Source organism: Scyliorhinus canicula, chromosome 9 (genome assembly GCF_902713615.1).
Source record: "Scyliorhinus canicula chromosome 9, sScyCan1.1, whole genome shotgun sequence".
Taxonomy (NCBI): Eukaryota; Metazoa; Chordata; class Chondrichthyes; order Carcharhiniformes; family Scyliorhinidae; genus Scyliorhinus; species Scyliorhinus canicula.
In genome coordinates this window covers 31,873,370-31,892,238 of record NC_052154.1, presented here as the reverse complement: position 1 = coordinate 31,892,238, position 18,869 = coordinate 31,873,370, and the positions used below count along the sequence as shown (strand labels likewise).

At 44.2% G+C, this 18,869-nt stretch overlaps 1 protein-coding gene across 6 annotated transcripts in view; it reads right to left on the bottom strand.

Annotated features, from left to right (window-relative positions):
* The window catches only part of piezo1 (piezo-type mechanosensitive ion channel component 1), a 359,497-nt gene that overhangs the window by 136,770 nt on the left and 203,858 nt on the right, over positions 1 to 18,869 (bottom strand). For all 6 annotated transcript variants that reach the window (XM_038806434.1, XM_038806438.1, XM_038806437.1 and 3 more), the window contains 5 exons: positions 14,134 to 14,240; positions 11,468 to 11,728; positions 5,123 to 5,228; positions 2,576 to 2,751; positions 2,109 to 2,257 (listed from right to left, as the gene is read on the bottom strand). In XM_038806434.1, the coding sequence (XP_038662362.1) occupies positions 2,109 to 2,257; positions 2,576 to 2,751; positions 5,123 to 5,228; positions 11,468 to 11,728; positions 14,134 to 14,240 (799 nt within the window). The remainder of the gene's footprint in view (positions 1 to 2,108; positions 2,258 to 2,575; positions 2,752 to 5,122; positions 5,229 to 11,467; positions 11,729 to 14,133; positions 14,241 to 18,869) is intronic.

The window sequence follows — 18,869 nt, the reverse complement described above, 5'->3', positions numbered from 1 at the left end:
CCTTAATAACGAGGGTGCCATTTTGTTTTGGTCATCTTGGCGTTTGATATGAATGGAAGCTCTTTGACCTTTCCACTCTCATAACAGGAACATAGCCCACTTAGCCAAGCCCCAATTACTACAGTTCTCCTCAAAGTTCATTCAGCCAAGGTCACCCACTTGTTCGGGAATTGACTTGGGAGAGTTTTCAGGTGCTGACAAGACTAGCCCACTATTATCAGCAAATAATAAAATTACATTGGCTGATCAATCATAAACACCTCTTTGGAAGTGCCCATCTTATTATAACTTCACTTAATCTGCCAGTCAGTTCCACAGGGATTGTAATTATCTTGCCCAGAACCACTTACTGCCAAGGAAAATAGTTTTGTTTTATTCACTGATGTGATGTGTGCATCGTTTGAGGCCAGCATTTATTGCCCATCCCTAATTACCCTTGAACTGAGTGTGTTGCTGGGACATTTCAGCGAGAGCAGTTAAGAGTCAACCACATTGCTGTGGCTCTGGAGTCACATGTAGTCCAGACCAGTTAAGGACGACAGATTTCCTTCCCTGAAGAACATTAGTAAACGAGATGGGTTTTTATGACGACTGTCAATGGTTGCATGGTCCGTAGAACCATAGAATCCCAATAGTGCAGAAGGAGGCCATTAAACCTATTGAATCTGCACAGATCCACTGAAAGAGCACCCTATCTAGGCCACCCCCCTGCCCTATCCCTTGTAACCCCACCTAACCTGCACATCCCTGAACACTAAGGAGAAATTTAGCATTGCTAATCCACCAAACTGCATATCTTTGGACTGTGGCAGGAAACCGGAGCACCGGAAACCCACGCAGACACAGAGAACATGCAAACTTCACATAGTCACCCAATGCCGGAATTGAACCTGGGCCCCTGGGCCTGCGAGGCAACAGTGATAATCACTGTGCCACCTTTTAATTCCTGATTTTTAGTGAATTAAAATTTCACCATCTGCCATGGTGAGATTCTAAACCCAGGTCCCCAGAATATGATGCCCATGGGATTGCTAGTCCAGTGCAAACACTACTGCTAGTATTGTGTGCACTGATGCACAGTTGGATGTCAAATTTGAAATTCCAGTGACAACACCACCACGCCATCGCCTCTCAATTGGCCATGTCCTCTGGAGAATCATTTTATTTTTTTTGACAATCAATTTTATTGAGGTAGTTTTTTGGCATTGTAAACAGTTACAAACATCAACAGAAAGAAAGCAAAAAAGGCAAAAATGTGCAAACATCCACGTACATTCAATACTTCAGTCGTAAAATACTGCACAAGCCCGCTCCTCTCCCACCGGTAATACCCACCAATTTATCCCTCCTACTCTACTCTACCTACCTACCCACCCCCACCCCCCGCTGGCGCTCACTCTCCCGCAATGAGGTCTATGAATGGTTGCCACCTTCGGGCGAACCCCTGAACAGATCCCCTCAAGGCGAACTTAATTTTTTCCATACCCAGGAAACTTGACATGTCCGTAAGCCACAACCCAGTCTTCGGGGGCTTTGAGTCTCTCCATGCCAATAAGATTCGTCGCCGGGCTATCAGGGAAGCAAAGGCCAAAACATTGGCCTCTTTCTCACCCTGGACTCCCGGGTCTTCCGAAACCCCAAAAATTGCCACCCCTGGACCCATCCCCACCCTTGTTTTTAGCACCCGGGACATGATCCCCGCAAATCCCTCCCAGTATCCCCTAAGCATCGAGCATGCCCAAAACATGTGTACGTGGTTCGCTGGTCCTCCTGCGCACCTAGCGCATTTGTCCTCTACCCCAAAGAATTTGCTCATCCGAGCCACCGTCATGTGGGCCCGGTGAACGACCTTAAATTGAATCAGGGGAGAATCATTTTATTAACTAAGTTCCCTCGACAGAACACATAGCTTTGAAGAAAACTTTAAAAGCTAAATTTTCTCGGTGTGCATGTACATAGTTACTACACCATATGCAAAACCAAATATGCAAATATTTAAATTTTTCTAGCAGTTGTTATTTCGACAGTTACCTGACCCATTGTCTGACGAAGTTGAGGTACGTTAAAAAAAACAACCCATATTTGCCAGAATTAAAAAGTATACGTACTGTTCATCTGTTAATCCTGTAAAGTTTTTCCAGTAATGTGGGAATTCAGCGAATTGAAAAGTGTAAACGGAGATGAGGACCAGCATAGTGTAAGCAACGACCAACCACCAGAATATTTTCAGCAGCTTGCGCCATAGAAAGTAACAGACCTTGTAAAATGGACAGCAAGAATAAGACATTAGCAAAGGCAGAAGAAATTCAGCACTCCCTTTACACAGCCTATTTGGAACAGGGTATTGTTATAGATAATCAGGCCACAGAGTAATCCCATTTACATATCCCAGCCAAAGTCAAGCATATCAAGTTGCTTCACAATCTTTGTTACTATTTTGACACGCAGGTATATCAGGTTATAAATGAATTGCACAGCTATGTTCTTTAATTGACTCCCCTTCTTTACTAAAGGTGGGGATGATTACGGAGTTAGACTTTTTACTATTGACCAGTGTTTGACTGTTCCTTCTCACCTGGTAGAATGAGAGGCAAAGGAGGAACAGGAACATATAGACAATTTTATATACAACAATTCTTCCAGTAAAACTGACAATGAAGAACATCCCTCCACAAACGTAGATCCAATATTTGGCGTAAAAGCTCATTACTAGCTCGCCGAGCGCCTTCAATACTTCACTCTTCTCTCGACCTGTGATATTAACAAAAGTAAACAATGAAAGTGTAAAATAACAGAACTCAAGTATCAAATATCAAACATTTTGCACGCCAGGTTTTACCTGAAAACAGTTTGAAAGATAAAATGTAGTCACAACCATTCAGCCCCTGTGCCGGCCCCATGATTCAACTAAATGATGGCTGATCTTCCAGCACATATCCGGAGATTCCCTTAGAGTCCAAACATCTGTCAATCTTGGGCTTGAATATACTCAATGATTGTGCAACTGCAACTTAAGTCGATAATTTCAAAGGTTTACAAGCCTAGTTTAAAATTTCCTTTGGGTTGGGATGGGGGCAGCACGGTAGCACAGCGAGTAGCACTGTTGCTTCACAGCTCCAGGGTCCTAGGTTCGATTCCTGGCTTGGGTCACTGTCTGTGCAGAGTCGGTACGTTCTCTCTGTGACTGCGGGTGTTTCCTCCGGGTGCTCGGTTTCTTCCCACAAGTCCCGAAAGATGTGCTGTTTGGTAATTTGGACATTCTGAATTCTCCGAGTGTACCTGAACAAGCGCCGGAGTGCGGCGACTAGGGGATTTTCACATTAACTTCATTGCAGTGTTAATGTCAGCCTACTTGTGACAATAAAATTATTATATTATAATATTGTCAGTATTAATACCAATGGCTGAATTTTCTCCTGATTGACCACTTTCTAAGGGAGTGAAGTACTTTGTGAATCCCTTCCCGGCAGTGGGAAGGCCGAACTAAGCACTGGAAAGAACCGCCACAAACCATTATTGGGTTGGTGATTTCATGGTCCTACAATCAAGTTGTCTCCTCCCAATAAGTTGGGAGTAGGGATGAGAAAGACAGAACACAAATTAATTTTTTTTAAAGCATGAAAGATGAAAAAGCAAAGTGCTATAGCAGAGGCTGTTGGAGCCCTGGCATGATCTAATCTTACAGTGATGATCTGCAGGCTCGATCTCCTCCCTCAGAATTTCTAAGTTCAGTCACAGACTTTCAAGGAGGTCAGATCCTCATCATAAGGAGGAAGTGTGATTAGGTGATTCTTTTTTCTTCCCCAAACCAGCTGATAAGGAACAAAAACAAAACAACCTCTATCTATGACAAGAGTTGAGCCTAAAAATAATTTTGTTTGGATATAGGTTTTATTAAGTGCTGCTCGTCAAAGGAATAATTACTTAAGGAAAGTGCTAACCACAAGGCGTTTGCCAATTAATTACACAGAACATGCAGTGCAGCACGGTAGCAGTGGGCAGCACGGTAGCATGGTGGTTAGCATCAATGCTTCACAGCTTCAGGGTCCCAGGTTCGATTCCCGGCTGGGTCACTGTCTGTGTGGAGTCTGCACGTCCTCCCCGTGTGTGCGTGGGTTTCCTCCGGGTGCTCCGGTTTCCTCCCACAGCCCAAAGATGTGCGGGTTAGGTGGATTGGCCAGGCTAAATTGCCCTTAGTGTCCTAAAAAATAAGGTTAATGGGGGTTGTTGGGTTACTGGTATAGGGTGGATACGTGGGCTTGAGTAGGGTGATCATTGCTCGGCACAACATCGAGGGCCGAAGGGCCTGTTCTGTGCTGTACTGTTCTAAAAAAAAAAAAAAAAGAAACAGACCATTCAGCCCAACTAATGCATGTTTGGGTTTATACTCCACACAAGTCTCCTATTCAAGATATGGAGATGCCGGCGTTGGACTGGGGTGAGCACAGTAAGAAGTCTTACAACACCAGGTTAAAGTCCAACAGGTTTGTTTCAAATCACTAGCTTTCGGAGCACTGCTCCTTCCTCAGGTGAATGAAGAGGTTGGTTCCAGAAACACATATAAATATAGACAAAGTCAAAGATGCAAGACAATACTTTGAATGCGTGTATTTGCAGGTAATTAAATCTTTACAGATGCAGAGGTAGGGGTAACCCCAGGTTAAAGAGGTGTGAATTGTCTCAAGCCAGGACAGTTGGTAGGATTTTACAAGCCCAGGCCAGATGGTGGGGGGTGAATGTAATGCAACATGAATCCAAGGTCCCGGTTGAAGCCGTACTCCTGTGTGCGGAACTTGGTTATAAATTTCTGCTTGCGATTCTGAGTAGGTTGCTAACAATCAGTATCAACTCCGCACAGTTGCCTCATAGCAGCGACATGTTTCAAAATCTCCCTCGTGTTGTCAGAGTTACACCATGTGATTGTTTTTAATTACAACACCTCCTCGGCAGCCAGATTTTTTTTGTTGAAACCTTTGCCTTTTGCCAGTCGAACAGTGCTCTCATTTCTGTGGCCGTGCAATGTTGCTTAAGCAAAGTTGGAAGAGGAAGCAGTTACCAATTTCAACACAAAAGAGAGGATAAAATAGGTGCCAAACAATTTGCTGGTATGCCCATCACTCACCTGCCTCAGCCACAGTCACTTCTTTCAGTTGGACATCTTCCTGTTTCATGCATTTCTCTTTTACAAACTGCCGCAATAAGAGCCAGAACGTAAGTGTGTACAGCAACTGGTGATTAAAAAAAGATGGAAAATGATGTGGCGTTTTCACAGCTATAACAGTGAGAGATTATCATACTTTGAATAAATGTGGAACAAACTGAAATACATTTGTACAAGCTAATAGAAGCTAACAGCCATAAGAGCTGATTGCTGTTATAGTGCGGAGCGCAGTGGTTGCTGAGTGAGTGTTTGCTGAGAAGGGGAGTAAATTGTTTTTAAAACTTACTGTTGGGGGTTTCGAGCTATAATCCGGTCGGAGTGAGGACGTGACTGCTGGGTAAGTAGTAAAGATTTAGATTGATTGCGCGGGCCCATAACAGCTGATTGCTGTTATAGTGCGGAGCGCTGTGGTTGCTGGTTACGTGTTTTATTTTTACCTGTATTTAAGTTGGGCGGTTCCTAAATCCGAGACACTACACTTGTAGTGTTCCCGACCCTTCCACCTCCTCTAACCTAAGGGGTTGTGTGAATATCAGGTAAGCTCTTTCTTTCTTTCTTTTTCTTGTTTTATCAGCAAGCTATCTAGAGGGGATGGCAGGGAAGGCAGTGCAATGTTCCTCCTGCAGAATGTTTGAGGTGAGGGACGCCATCAGTGTCCCTGCTGATTTCACCTTTGGGAAGTGCACCCACCTCCAGCTCCTCAGAAATCGCATTAGGGAACTGGAGCTGGATGAACTTTGGATCATTCGGGAGGTAGAGGTGGTCATAGATAGAAGCTTCAGGGATGTAGTTACTCCGAAGAATCAAGATAGATGGGTGACGGTGAGAGGGGCTGGGAGGAAGCAGTCAGTGCAGGGATCCTCTGTGGCCGTTCCCCTCAGTAACAAGTATACCGCTTTGGATACTGTTGAGGGGGACGACCTACCAGGGGCAAGCCACGGTGAACGGATGTCCAGCACTGAGTCCGTCCCTGTGGCTCAGAAGGGAAGGAGGGAGAGCAGGAGAACAATAGTTATTGGGGACTCAATAGTTAGAGGGACAGATAGTCGGTTCTGTGGCAACAAAAGAGACTCGTGGATGGTATATTGCCTCCTGGGTGCCAGGGTCCGTGATGTCTCGGACCGTGTTTTCAGAATCCTTAAAGGGGAAGGGGAACAGTCACAAGTCGTGGTACACATCGGTACCAGCGACATAGGTAAGAGAAGGGACGGGGATTTAAAACAGGAATTTAAGGAGCTAGAGTGGCAGCTGAGAGCCAGGACAAACCATGTTGTCATCTCTGGTTTGTTGCCGGTGCCACGTGCTAGCGAGTTGAGGAACAGGGAGAGAGTGTAGATAAACATGTGGCTCCAGGGATGGTGTAGGAGGGAGGGTTTCAGTTACGTGGATAATTGGAGCAAATTGTGGGGAAGGTGGGTCCTGTACAGACAGGATGGTTTGCACCTGAACCAGAGGGGCACCAATATCCTGGGAGGGAAATTTGCTATGACTCTTCGGAGGGGGGGGGGGTTTTAAACTAATTTGTCAGGGGGATGTGAAAACGAGCTGTAGTCCAGAAGCCAGTGTTGAGAGTAATGAGGTACTGAGGAGGGTATCCAGGTCGCAGGAGTGTGCCGGCAGACAGGAAGGTGGGTTGAAGTGTGTCTACTTCAATGCAAGGAGCATCCGGAATAAGGTAGGTGAACTTGGAGCGTGGATTGGTATTACGATGTTGTGGGCATTACGGAGACATGGTTAGAACCGGGACAGGAATGGTTGTTGGAAGTTCCGGGGTATAGATGTTTCAGTAAGAGTAGGGAAGGTGGTAAAAGAGGTGGAGGAGTAGAATTGTTAATCAAGGATAGTTTAATGGCTGCAGAAAGGCAGTTCGAGGGGGATTTGTCTACTGAGGTAATATGGGTTGAAGTTAGAAATAGGAAAGGAGCGGTCACCTTGTTGGGAGTTTTCTATAGGCCCCCAAATAGTAATAGAGATGAGGAGGAAGAAATTGCAAAACAGATTATGTATAGGTGTGGACGTGTCAGGGTAGTTGTCATGGGTGACTTTAACTTTCCAAATATTGATTGGAATCTCTATAGGTCCAACCGTTCGGATGGGGCAGTTTTGTACAGTGTGTGCAGGAGAGTTTCCGGACACAATATGTGGATAGGCCGACAAGAGTTGGGGGACATTGGATTTGGTACTGGGTAATGAACTGGGTCAAGTGTTAGATTTGTTTGTGGGAGAGCACTTTGGAGATAGTGACCACAATTCGGTATCTTTCATACTGCAATGGAGTGGGATCGGGCCATACGGCAGGGCAAGGTTTATAATTAGGGGAGGGGTAATTATGATCGATTAGGCAGGAATTAGGGAGCATAAAATGGGAACAGAAACTGACAGGGAACGGCACAAATGAAAAGTGGAGCTTGTTCAAGGAACAAATACTTTGTGTCCTTGATAGGTATGTCCCTGTCAGGCATGGAGGAAATTGCCATGTGAGGAAACTACGGTTCACAAAAGAAGTTGAATGTCTTGTCAAGTGAAAAAAGGAAGCGTATGTAATGATGAGAAAACAGGGTTCAGTTGGGTCGCTTGAGGGTTACAAGATAGCAAGGAATGAGCTTAAAAAAGGGCTTAGGAGAGCTAGGAGTGGGCATGAGAAGTCCTTGGTGGGTCGGATCAAGGAAAACCCCAAGGCTTTTTACTCTTATCTGAGAAATAAAAGAATGACCAGGGTGAGGTTAGGGCCGATCAAGGACAGTAGTGGGAACTAGTGCACGGAGTCAGAAGAGATAGGAGAGGCGTTGAATTAATACTTTTCTTCAGTGTTCACCAAGGAGAGGGGCCATGTTTTTGAGGACGAGAGTGTGATACAAGCGGATAGGCTGGAGGAGGTAGATGTTCTGAGGGAGGATGTATTAGCAATTTTGAAAAACCTTAGGGTCGACAAGTCCCCTGGGCCAGAAGAGATATGTCCTTGGATTCTTTGGGAGGCAAGGGATGAGATTGAAGAGCCTTTGGTTTTGATCTTTGGGTCCTCACTGTCCACGGGGATAGTGCCAGAGGACTGGAGAATGGTGAATGTTGTCCCTCTGTTCAAGAAAGGGAATAGGAATGACCCTGGTAATTATAGGCCGGTTAGTCTTACTTTGGTGGTCGGTAAGTTAATGGAAAAGGTCCTGAAGGATAGGATTTAGGACCATTTGGAAAGATGCAGCTTAATCCGGGATAGTCAACACGGATTTGTGAATGGTAAGTCTTGCCTTACAAATTTGATTGAATTCTTTGAGGAGGTAACTAAGTGTGTAGATGAAGGTAGAGCAGTTGATGTCGTACACATGGATTTTAGTAAGGCGTTTGATAAGGTTCCCCATGGTCGGCTCATGAAGAAAGTAAGGAGGTGTGGGATAGAGGGAAATTTGGCCAATTTGATAAGTAACTGGGTGGTGGATGGAAAATTTTCAGACTGGAGACCAGTTACCAGCGGTGTACCACAGGAATCAGTGCTGGGTCCTCTGCTATTTGTAATTTTTATCAACGACTTGGAGGAGGGGGCTGAAGGGTGGGCCAGTAAATTTGCTGATGACACCAAGATTGGTGGAGCAGTGGATGAAGTGGAGGGCTGTTGTAAGCTGCAAAGAGACATTGATAGGATGCAGAGCTGGGCCGAAAAATGGCAGATGGAGTTTAACACTGATAAGTGCGAGGTGATTCATTTTGGTATGAAAAATTTGAATGCGGATTACAGGGTCAATGGCAGGGTTCTGAGGAATGTGGAGGAACAGAGAGATCTTGGGGTTCATGTCCACAGATCCCTGAAGGTTGCCACTCAAGTGGATAGAGCCGTGAATAAGGCCTATAGTGTGTTAGCGTTTATTAACAGTTTAAGAGCCGTGGGGTTATGCTGCAATTGTACGTGAACCTGGTGAGACCACATTTGGAGTATTGTGTACAGTTCTGGTCACCTCGCTATAGGAAGGATGTGGAAGCATTGGAAAGGGTGCAAAGGAGATTTACCAGGATGCTGCCTGGTTTGGAGGATAGGTTTTATGAGAAAGGTTGAGGGAGCTTGGGCTTTTCTCTTTGGATCGGAGGAGGATGAAAGACGACTTAATAGAGGTTTATAAGATCGTGAGGGGGATAGATAGAGTGGACATTCAGAGACTATTTCCTCGGGTGGATAAAGCTGTTAAAAGGGGCATTACTATAAGGTTCAGGGTGGGAGATATAGGAGGGATGTCCGAGGTAGGTTCTTTACTCAGAGAGTGGTTAGAGTGTGGAATGGACTGCCTGCTGTGATAGTGGAGTCGTACACTTTAGGAACTTACAAGCGGTTATTGGATAGGCACATGGAGCACACCCGAATGAGAGAGAGTGGGATAGTTTGATATTGGTTTCAGACAAGGCTCGGCACAACATCGAGGGCCAAAGGGCCTGTTCTGTGCTGTAATGTTCTATGTTCTATTTTTAAAAATCAGTCGAATTTATTTGACTAGATAATATCCAAATTCCACCCATTTGTTGGTTATATTATTCTTAAGATCAAATTCAACAACTTCAGATGATTAGCTCTACCCCACCTCGACCCATTTGTTTTCGTCCCATTTCATTTTAACTGTCTTTTACCATTTCTTTCTTTCTTAATATATATTTACCCCCCCCATCTTATCCACCTTTCCTTAACCTTTTTCCTCTTTGCTTCCCCCTTCCCCTCCCCCCACATCTACAGTTCATCCTCTGATGTTAGTTTCTCTGCTGTTTGGCCTTTCACATATTTTATCCTCTCTGTGGACTGTCATTAACACTCTTTCCCCTTGGTTTCTGTGGCCATTAGCACCCGGTTTCCCTGGGTTTCTGTGGCTATGACTCATCTTTCATTCTCACTCCACAGTATAAATATTTCCCACTCTCTCTGTCTGTTAGCTTTGACAAAGAGTCATCGGACCCGAAACTTTAGCTCTTTTCTCTCCCTACAGCTGCTGCCAGACCTGCTGAGATTTTCCAGCATTTTCTCTTTCTCTTCAGCAAATGAAACTTGTTCCCCCCAGGAAGGAGCACAGAGGTTTAGGGAGGAGATTGGAGGGAATGAGGCCTCGGTGGCGAAAAGCACATCAGTGGGTGTGAAGACGGGCAGAAAGGACCGATGGACATACAAGCACACCGAGTCAGAAGAATGAAGAACTCTGGGAGAAAAGGGTTGTGGTACTAAACTATGCAAGTCCGACGCCATCCAGAACGGATTACTGGTCTGTACTGAGATGTCGCAATCACACCTGCATTGTAACTGGTTAGGAAGAGAAAGAACACACTCTCCTGCCAGTAACTACTGCTGAAAAATGTTGGATAAAAGAAAGATTGGGATGGGCTAACTGTGGTAAAACAGCTCAATAAACAATGTCCAGACTAACATATGATAAACTGTGATGAAAAGCTTTTGAGGTTTCCATACTATAAATGTATGGAATTTATAGTGCGGTATGTATAACCATCTTCAGGAAATTGTGGGCTGAGAAGACAGAAGCAATGGCACATTTGACAGAACTGGTGGCTACGTTTAGTTGGGTGTTGTCAACATACCTGTGGAAACTGGCCCCAAGTTTATGTAAGATGTCATCAAGGAGCAGCATATCGATAAGGAGTACAAAGGGAAGGGAGAAGATTGATCCTTATGTTATTTAAGACTTTGACTATAGGAATTACCAAGATAAAGAGGGCGACAGAGACTATGAGTTTATTTGGAGAGGGTAGTCAAGTGGAGGAAGAGGTTTAAGGAGAACAGGAGGACAGCGGCAACGGTGAAAAAAGAAGTGGAAATGGTAACATATCACCAAAGGTGAGTTGACACTCTGGATGCAGCTAAAGGAGGAAGATACCTGTGAGAACCTCAGGGTGAAATTTGACAGCGTTGCTAAGAGAAGGGGTCAACTTATTGATGAGCTAAATTTCAGTCAGTCAGGATGACAATAATATTGCCAAAAGGGCCTTGTTGAAAGGTGAATGAACTTGGGAGGTAAAAGTGGAGGGAATCATTGACTGATCTACTGTCACAGTACAAGGGGATGGCATTGTGCAGTGAAGGGCATTGGAAAGATTAGGCTCAGCAGATGTTCTGAAGGGGAGACCATCAACAAAACAAGAGGAATGAGGCAGTTGGAGTTGCTGCTTATAAAGATACAGAAATTGGTGCCTTGAAGCCAAGAGAGAGACAGGGGAGAGTCAAGGACGTTCAAACCTAGATTGGCAAGTGCTATTTATGTACGTACATTAGCGCCACATTAAGTAAAATAAAACAAATTTCAACTTAAAGGTTTATTTGAAACTAACCACTACACCCAGCCGTAGACAGTGATACTCCATGCGGACCAGACCAAGCTGTGTCAGAGCCATAAATCCAATTTTTGTTGGCAGCTCCTCTGTCAAGTCCATTCCCCAGACGTACTGTAAGCTGCACAGTATGATCCCATACAGCAGAATGAATGGAGAACACAACATGGCCAGCTGCCGGCGACTTCGCACAATCCAGATAAGGCAGGCCCAAATCAGAAGCACAAAGGTTAACCAGCTGTGGAATGTAATACTCCAAACCTGAAAAGGGAAGATTTTCAAAGTTATAAAGGGACAATTCAAATACGTGAATAGGGAGGTAATAGAGGGATACGGACCGAGTAAGGGCAGAGGATTTTAAAAAAAAGTTAGGGCATCATGATCGGCACAGGCGTGGAGGGCCAAAGGGCCTGTTCCCGTGCTGTACTTTTCTTTGTTCTTTAGAACGGCGATACATTTCCAAGTCAGGACAGTGAGTGATTTGGAGGGGAACTGGCAGCTGTATCTGCTGTTCTTGTCCTTCCAGATAGTAACGATTGTGGGTAGGGAGGGTACTGCCTAATTGTGACATTAATGCCTTGGGCTCGTGCATATGCATTTGTATATAATATAGAATCACTTAATAGGTAAATCTGTTAATACAGAATTTTGTGAACTGCCAAGTCAGAAAGCCAGCTAATCAGAGAATGTTGAGATACACATTCATGCTCTCAACCACTTAAACAGTCAACTCACAGCTACAGGAAGCTGATGAATGGGAGACTGTTGGTAAATGTACACTCCCATTTCACTGAAGTGGCTGATTTTTTACATCAAGAGTAATTTGAAATTCAAAGGTTGTTTTTCTTTTAGATGTCAGAAACATAATTTAAACATAATTTAAACAAACTGGAATTGCAGTTTTGAAAATTGCTGCACAAATGCAAAGAACATTTCGTATTGAAATATTTTACAATGACTTTGTCAGTTTTGCCGTTCTTTCCATTTGCAAGAATTTGAAAAATTGAACCATTAAAAGCTTTCCAATTTCCAATGAAATTAGAATGCAAAAGCTAAACAACGCATCTGGGATTTCCACAGCTTTCTTTACATCTGTTTAAAGTGCTTTTCAGGAAAGCCCAGCTGAGCTGCTGAAAGAGATATTGATGGTAAACAGTAAACGGTTTGTTAAGCCCTAATGAGAGCTGGTGAGGTGGCTGCTTAATCTCGAGTGCAGCCATATATCCAGGCAGTAGGGAATCAGGCGAGCTGTGGGGGCAGGGGTGAAGGGTCATCAAGATATCCAAGAGCATGCCAATGTGAGGAGAAGAGGAGGAGGATGGAATCTGATACTCCTAGATTATCTTATTTTTTAATAAATGTATTTTATTGCAAACAGGTATCAAAACAGGTTACAGAAAATAAACACCCCGGGAAACACAATTCCCAGCAATCAACTATACAGTCCATTCAGATTTCTCTCCCTCCCCCACCCCCCCGCGACGAACAGCTCCTCAAACACGGTCACAAACATTTCCCACCTTTTCTCAAACCCCCCTGCAGAGCCCCTTAACTCATACTTTATCTTCTCTAACTGCAGGACGTCGTACAGGTCACCCAACCAAGCTGCTACGCCCGGTGGAAATGCCGAATGCCACACCAGTAAAATTAGCCGTGCAATCAGAGAGGCGAAGGCCATGACATTGGCCTTCCTCCTCTCCATGAGCTCCAGCTTTTCTGAAACTCCAAATATTGCCACCAAAGGGTCTGGGTCCACCTCCTCCTCCTCCACTATCCTGGCTAAGACCGTGAACACTCCCGCCCAGTATCTTCCCAATTTTTTGCAACCCCAAAACATGTGCACGTGATTTGCTGGCCCCCGCCCACACCTCCCACACTCATCTGCTACCCTCTGAAAGAACCCACTCATTCTCGCCCGAGTCATATGCACCCTGGGAACCACCTTAAACTCATTCTTGTACATGAGGAGGTCCCGTTTACCCTACACAGTGCTTCACTCCAAACTCCCCAATTGACCTCCCCTCCCAACTTCCCATTTCTCGTTGATCTTCACCACCCACTCGTCTCCCTGCTCTCCCAGCCACTTGCACATATTCCCAATTCTTCCCTCTCCTTCCACATCCGGGAGCAGCAGTCGCTCCAGCAGGGTGTATCTCAGCAACCCAGGGAACCCCCTCCAGACCTTTCATGCAAAGTCCCTGACCTGCAGATGCCTGAACTCACACCCCCTCGGCAGCTCTACCCTCTCCCTTAGCTCCTCCAGACTGGCGAACCCTTCCTCCAAATACAAATCCTTCACCTTGACCAGCGCCACTTCCCTCCGCCTCATGTATACACTATCATACTCCGGCTCAAACCCATGATTCTCGTACAGCGACGTTAACACTGACATCCCTTCCACCCTAAAATGCCTCCTTAACTGATTCCATATCTTTGCCATGTACTGCACCACCGGGCTCACTGAATACCTACTCAGAGCCATTGGCAATGCTGCTGTCACCATTAGCCCTCAAACTAGACCCCTTGCAAGTTTCCTCCTCCATCCTAACCCACTCCACCCCTTACTCTTAGATTATCTTAACGTTGGACACCGTATGTTTTTTCTATGCATTGGTAATGCAACAATATTACAGTCAAAATGGCAGGAAGGATCATGCTGCACTTACCATCATGACAATGAGTGCACAGATATAGCTTTGCTGCATGACCAAATGTCCCAGGTCACGTAGCGGTGATTGAGACTTTCTTGGTTTAGATGTGGCGGTGAGATTTACTGCAGCATAACAAGAGAAACAATTAGGTGAGTTGTTTGCTGTTTAAATCATAATTTAGTTAAACCATGCCACCATAGAGCATTCAGACAAATTCTAGACGAAAGCGGTGGAAATTAATTTCAAAAACCCACAGTCAGCCCTCATTTCTGGAAGAGTTGACATTTGTAGTTCATTGTTGTCAATCAGTATTAATTCCAACAGGTTGGCAACTCAATCCTGTAAATCTTTTATTTGTTACCAAAAAGGTCCAGTTTATTCAACTGTACCTTGCTAGTTTTAAGTATAATATATCACAAAGTGAACAGGCAGCAATCCAACCCAAATATGCCCATAATTTCCCAGGAGCTAATTACCATTCCAACCAACTGATCACATGAAAACAAGTGTACCAAAGTTCATTGCGTCAACTCCAGCAAATAAGTCCAAGTTTAACAATATTGAATGACACAAATTAAATACTAAAAACAGAAAATTTTAATAATCAGCTAATAATCACAACAAATCGTGTGCTTATATATCATAGCAAGAGTTTAGCGAAAGCCACTGTACTCTGCAGCGGCTATTTTTCTATGTGAAGCATTTTAGTGGCGGCATTTACATAGCGGAAAAATATCATTGCAAAAAAATCGTGCCTGTCTGGATAATATTTCTTTTGGAATCCCGTCCAATTTTTTGAAAATGAGTTCTAAATATTCATTTTATAAAGCTCCACTGTTCATTCCAACAAGCGCCATTGGGGCTCCTATCGTATCCCCGATGGTATCCGCTAGAAGAAGGCAGCCATTTAGTTACACTAGGCGACTGCCTATTTGGAGATTTACACCTGGTTGCTAATATGACTCATTGCCACCAGGACAACACTTTAAGTTGCTTTAATACCTGGAGGACTGAGTACAACTCTCAATGAAGTAATGCCTCGAGGTTCTTTTGCTGTCCAGCTGATCCTGTGGTACTAATTGCTGGAGTTGCATCAGGAAGTGGGGCAGAGATCCATCGCTCTAGATTTCTACTCATTTAACAAAAATAAATTGCCCATCCCATTTTGAAAATGGAATGTGCGGCACTGATGTGATGACAGCATACATCCAATTTTCCAATAGGTCAACCTCCTTTACGATACGGCTGGTATAAATCATGCTGGTATTCTCAACTCTGGGACTATCAGGCAAAATCTCAGCAGCTAAAACAAATTTACAGAGGCTGGGCCCTGGATTTACAGCTACTGCTCAAATTTACTGCTGCATTACTGATAACCTTGCGATCTGCCTTCTATCCTGTTCATTTTCTGTTGGAATCCCCCTATCTTTCAAGAAGGAAAACGAGTGGCGGAAAATTCCACTCGGCCCTCAGGATTGATTTAATTTGATTTTGACTTGAGTAACAGTATATAGAAACTTTTGTTTTCCAAAATAAAACACAGATTTAAGGGATATGCTTTGTGTGGCCCTGCAGTCTGCCTCCACCACATGGACTTCATCACCCAACACATTAAATTGCAGTGCCATGGGCCAATCCCAAGCTGTCACTGGGACCATCAGCAATATTAGCTCAACAGATGTGCATAGTGTAGTTACCATGTCACAGATATATTTCTCTCTAAATCTAGCTTAGCCTCAAACAACTGAAGGCATTGAAGAACCATATAGTGGCACCTGAATTCTTTTTTTAAAAAATTATTTCTTGGGATGCGGATGTTGTTGCTAAGGCCAGCATTTACTGCCAATCCTCATTTGCTCTTGATGGTGAGCTGGCCTCAAACTGCTGCAGTCCATGTGATCAAGGTACATCCACAGTGCTGTTTGGGAAGCAGTTCCAGGATTTTGACCCAGCAACAGTTAAGGAACTGAGGTATATTTCCAAGTCAGGATAGTCTGCAACTTGGAGACGATCTTGGAGGTGGTGGTGTTTCCATGTACCTAGTGCCATACTCCTGGGTAGCAGAAGCTGCCAGGTTTAGGAAAAGCCTGTGAAGAAACCTCAGTGAGTTGCAGAAGTCCATCTTGCACACAGTGCACACGGCAGCCACTGTGTGTTAGTGGTCGGCAGATTGAATGTTTAAGGTGCTGGGTGGGTTGTTGATCAAGCATCCATGAAAAGCCCCTAGTCGCCACATTCCGGCACCTGTTTGGGTCCTTAAAGACGTACTGTTAAGTAGTTTGGACATTCTGAATTCTCCCTCTGTGTACCCGAACAGGCGCTGCAATGTGGCGACTAGGGGTTTTTCACAGTAACTTCATTGCAGTGCTAATGTAATCCCACTTGTGTCAATAAAGATTATCATTATTATCGAGCAGTCTCAGAAAGCGAACAGGACAGTTTCCAGCCACCAAGCCTGAAGGCCAAGTTTACAGCAAACAAGTCTTAATTGCTTGACAGTACAGTTGTCCTGCTTGTGTGTATTTGTCTTTTTCTTTACTTTTATAAATAATCTTTAATAATTGTTACACAATGACTGGGCTGTTTATTCTCACTGGGATTTCACTTGTCTACTCACACCGAAACAAAATAAAACTATACATACTCACGAACCAGTGTCCTAAGTTGAGATACCTTCACAGATAACATCAGCATGCAACGTCACAGCCAGACGCGAATACTCCCATATCCTGGACCCATGGATACGGAGTTACTCTAGTTTACTCCATGTCATATATTGTTTTATGCATTTACCTTATTGTTACAACCTTAATGTTATTCCAACATTATTGCTATGATTGTATTAGCATTATTACAGCACTCTCATTACCCCATTACTCGCTCCCCTCTGGTGCTTAAATTTAGAAGTTCAGGTGGTCTGGAGGTCTTATAACACTTCTACATCCCGTTTGCCATTCTGTTGGAGGGGCAGTAGACTCTGTTGGTTCTGGTTCTTGTTCTTGGCTTGGAGGTTGACCTGGTATTTGCGTTTGAATTTATCTGCTTCTTCCATTGGTTTATGTTGAACCGTATTTTGTCAGTTTGGTTGTTGCTTTGATCCACAGTCACTGTTTCTTGCGGGTTGGATGAACATGGTACTCGTCTCCATGGTGCTGCTTTTTCTTTATTCGTGTGAGCTGTTTCAAAGCCTTCTAAGGCTGAGGAAGAGCATTCCTGTGCCAGGTGGCTTTTTGTTGTTGATGGGAAGAGACTGGCACCAGGTTCCAGCATCCCTTATGGTTGCAGCTTGCCAGTTTGAAACATAGAAAATGGGAGGAGTAGGCCGTTCCCCCCCCATCCGGTAAAGTGGAGTGTCCATTTTTCAAAGCTAGCGGTCTTTGTGCCGTGGTTCCATGTCTGACAAGATTGTCATGCTGGCCCCTCAATCTAATTTAAAATTTTGTTAGATGACAGTTTACCAGGGTCTCAACATCCCAGAATGAAAAACCACAATCTTTGACCTTATCCAAGAAACATGGCTGTGTGTCTTCTGAGTTTTCAGCCTCAACCTCATGCCTTACTTTTGGGAAGTCTGTGCAGTGATGGTGTTTGACTTGCACAGTTTCCTTTCTGTTACAGTGGAAGCGGTGGGCTATCCTCACATAACACTGATCGCTCCTATGTGAGTGCCGTACACCGTATCACAAGCAAGGTTGTTCTGGTGGGTATCTGAAGAATTGCTTTCTGTGACTCGGATGGTCTTTGTCACATGATAGGCTGGTCTGAGGTTTCGGTTCTGCCTCATGATGCTCACATTTTCCACTGTTGCTCGCTCAGGCAGCCTAACTATCCAGATCGCCTTGTCCCGGTTTAGAGCTTGTAGTAGTAGTAGTTCAGAGAATGAATCGTCTGCAACACCCACCCCTATTCTGTTTCTGATGAGCTCAGACTTTAAATCTCCATATTCGCACATCTCTGTGATTCCGCAGGGATCACTTATGAAGGAATCGGCAGGCTCCAGGTGGACTCTCTTATTGAATCTAACTCTCTCCAACATTCTGTTGGATTGCAAGCTAAATAAATGTCAATGGATTTTAGAACGTCATCAAATTTGGTGGATGACTCAGTGATATCCTGTCATGCAATGATGTCGTCTGTAATTGGCCTTTGGCCCCATCTAGTAAAGAAGTGGGTTTCCTTTCTGTACTCCTGACTTTATATTTAAACCAGAAGTGATGCTGTAAGTTAAAAATCTTTTCCTCTAAAGACCCCAATTTTTGTGACTGGTCCGAGCCTTAGCTGTGTCCAAGTGGAGTCAGAAGTGTAGAATTGTGATCCATGTTAAAGTTGTTTCAAGTGTGGTTACAGCTTTAAGAGCTTGCAGGCTTTCAAAATGGCATCTCTGCTTGCTGCAGAAAGATTTCCCACACTTGCAGGCTCTGGACTCTGCGTGTTGAAACTGGACTTCCAAGGGTACTTCTATGGAGTCTTCTGTTGAGATCAAAAAGCTTCCCCATTCAGTTGAAATTCAAACATGTTACACTGAGACCCATGTTGACTGCACCCTTAGTTATTTACACCACATTCAAGGAATGCATACACCACCTAATTTCCCTCTTATGTGTAGTAGTGCATATTTATATCTATAATAAACTCTTTAAAAATATATTTTATGGCTCAAAACAAAGTGCCACTACTTTTGCTCAATGTTTTTTTATTAATCTGCTAAGCGGCCACAACAGTCATTTCATAGCGTCTTCTGTCAAATTCCA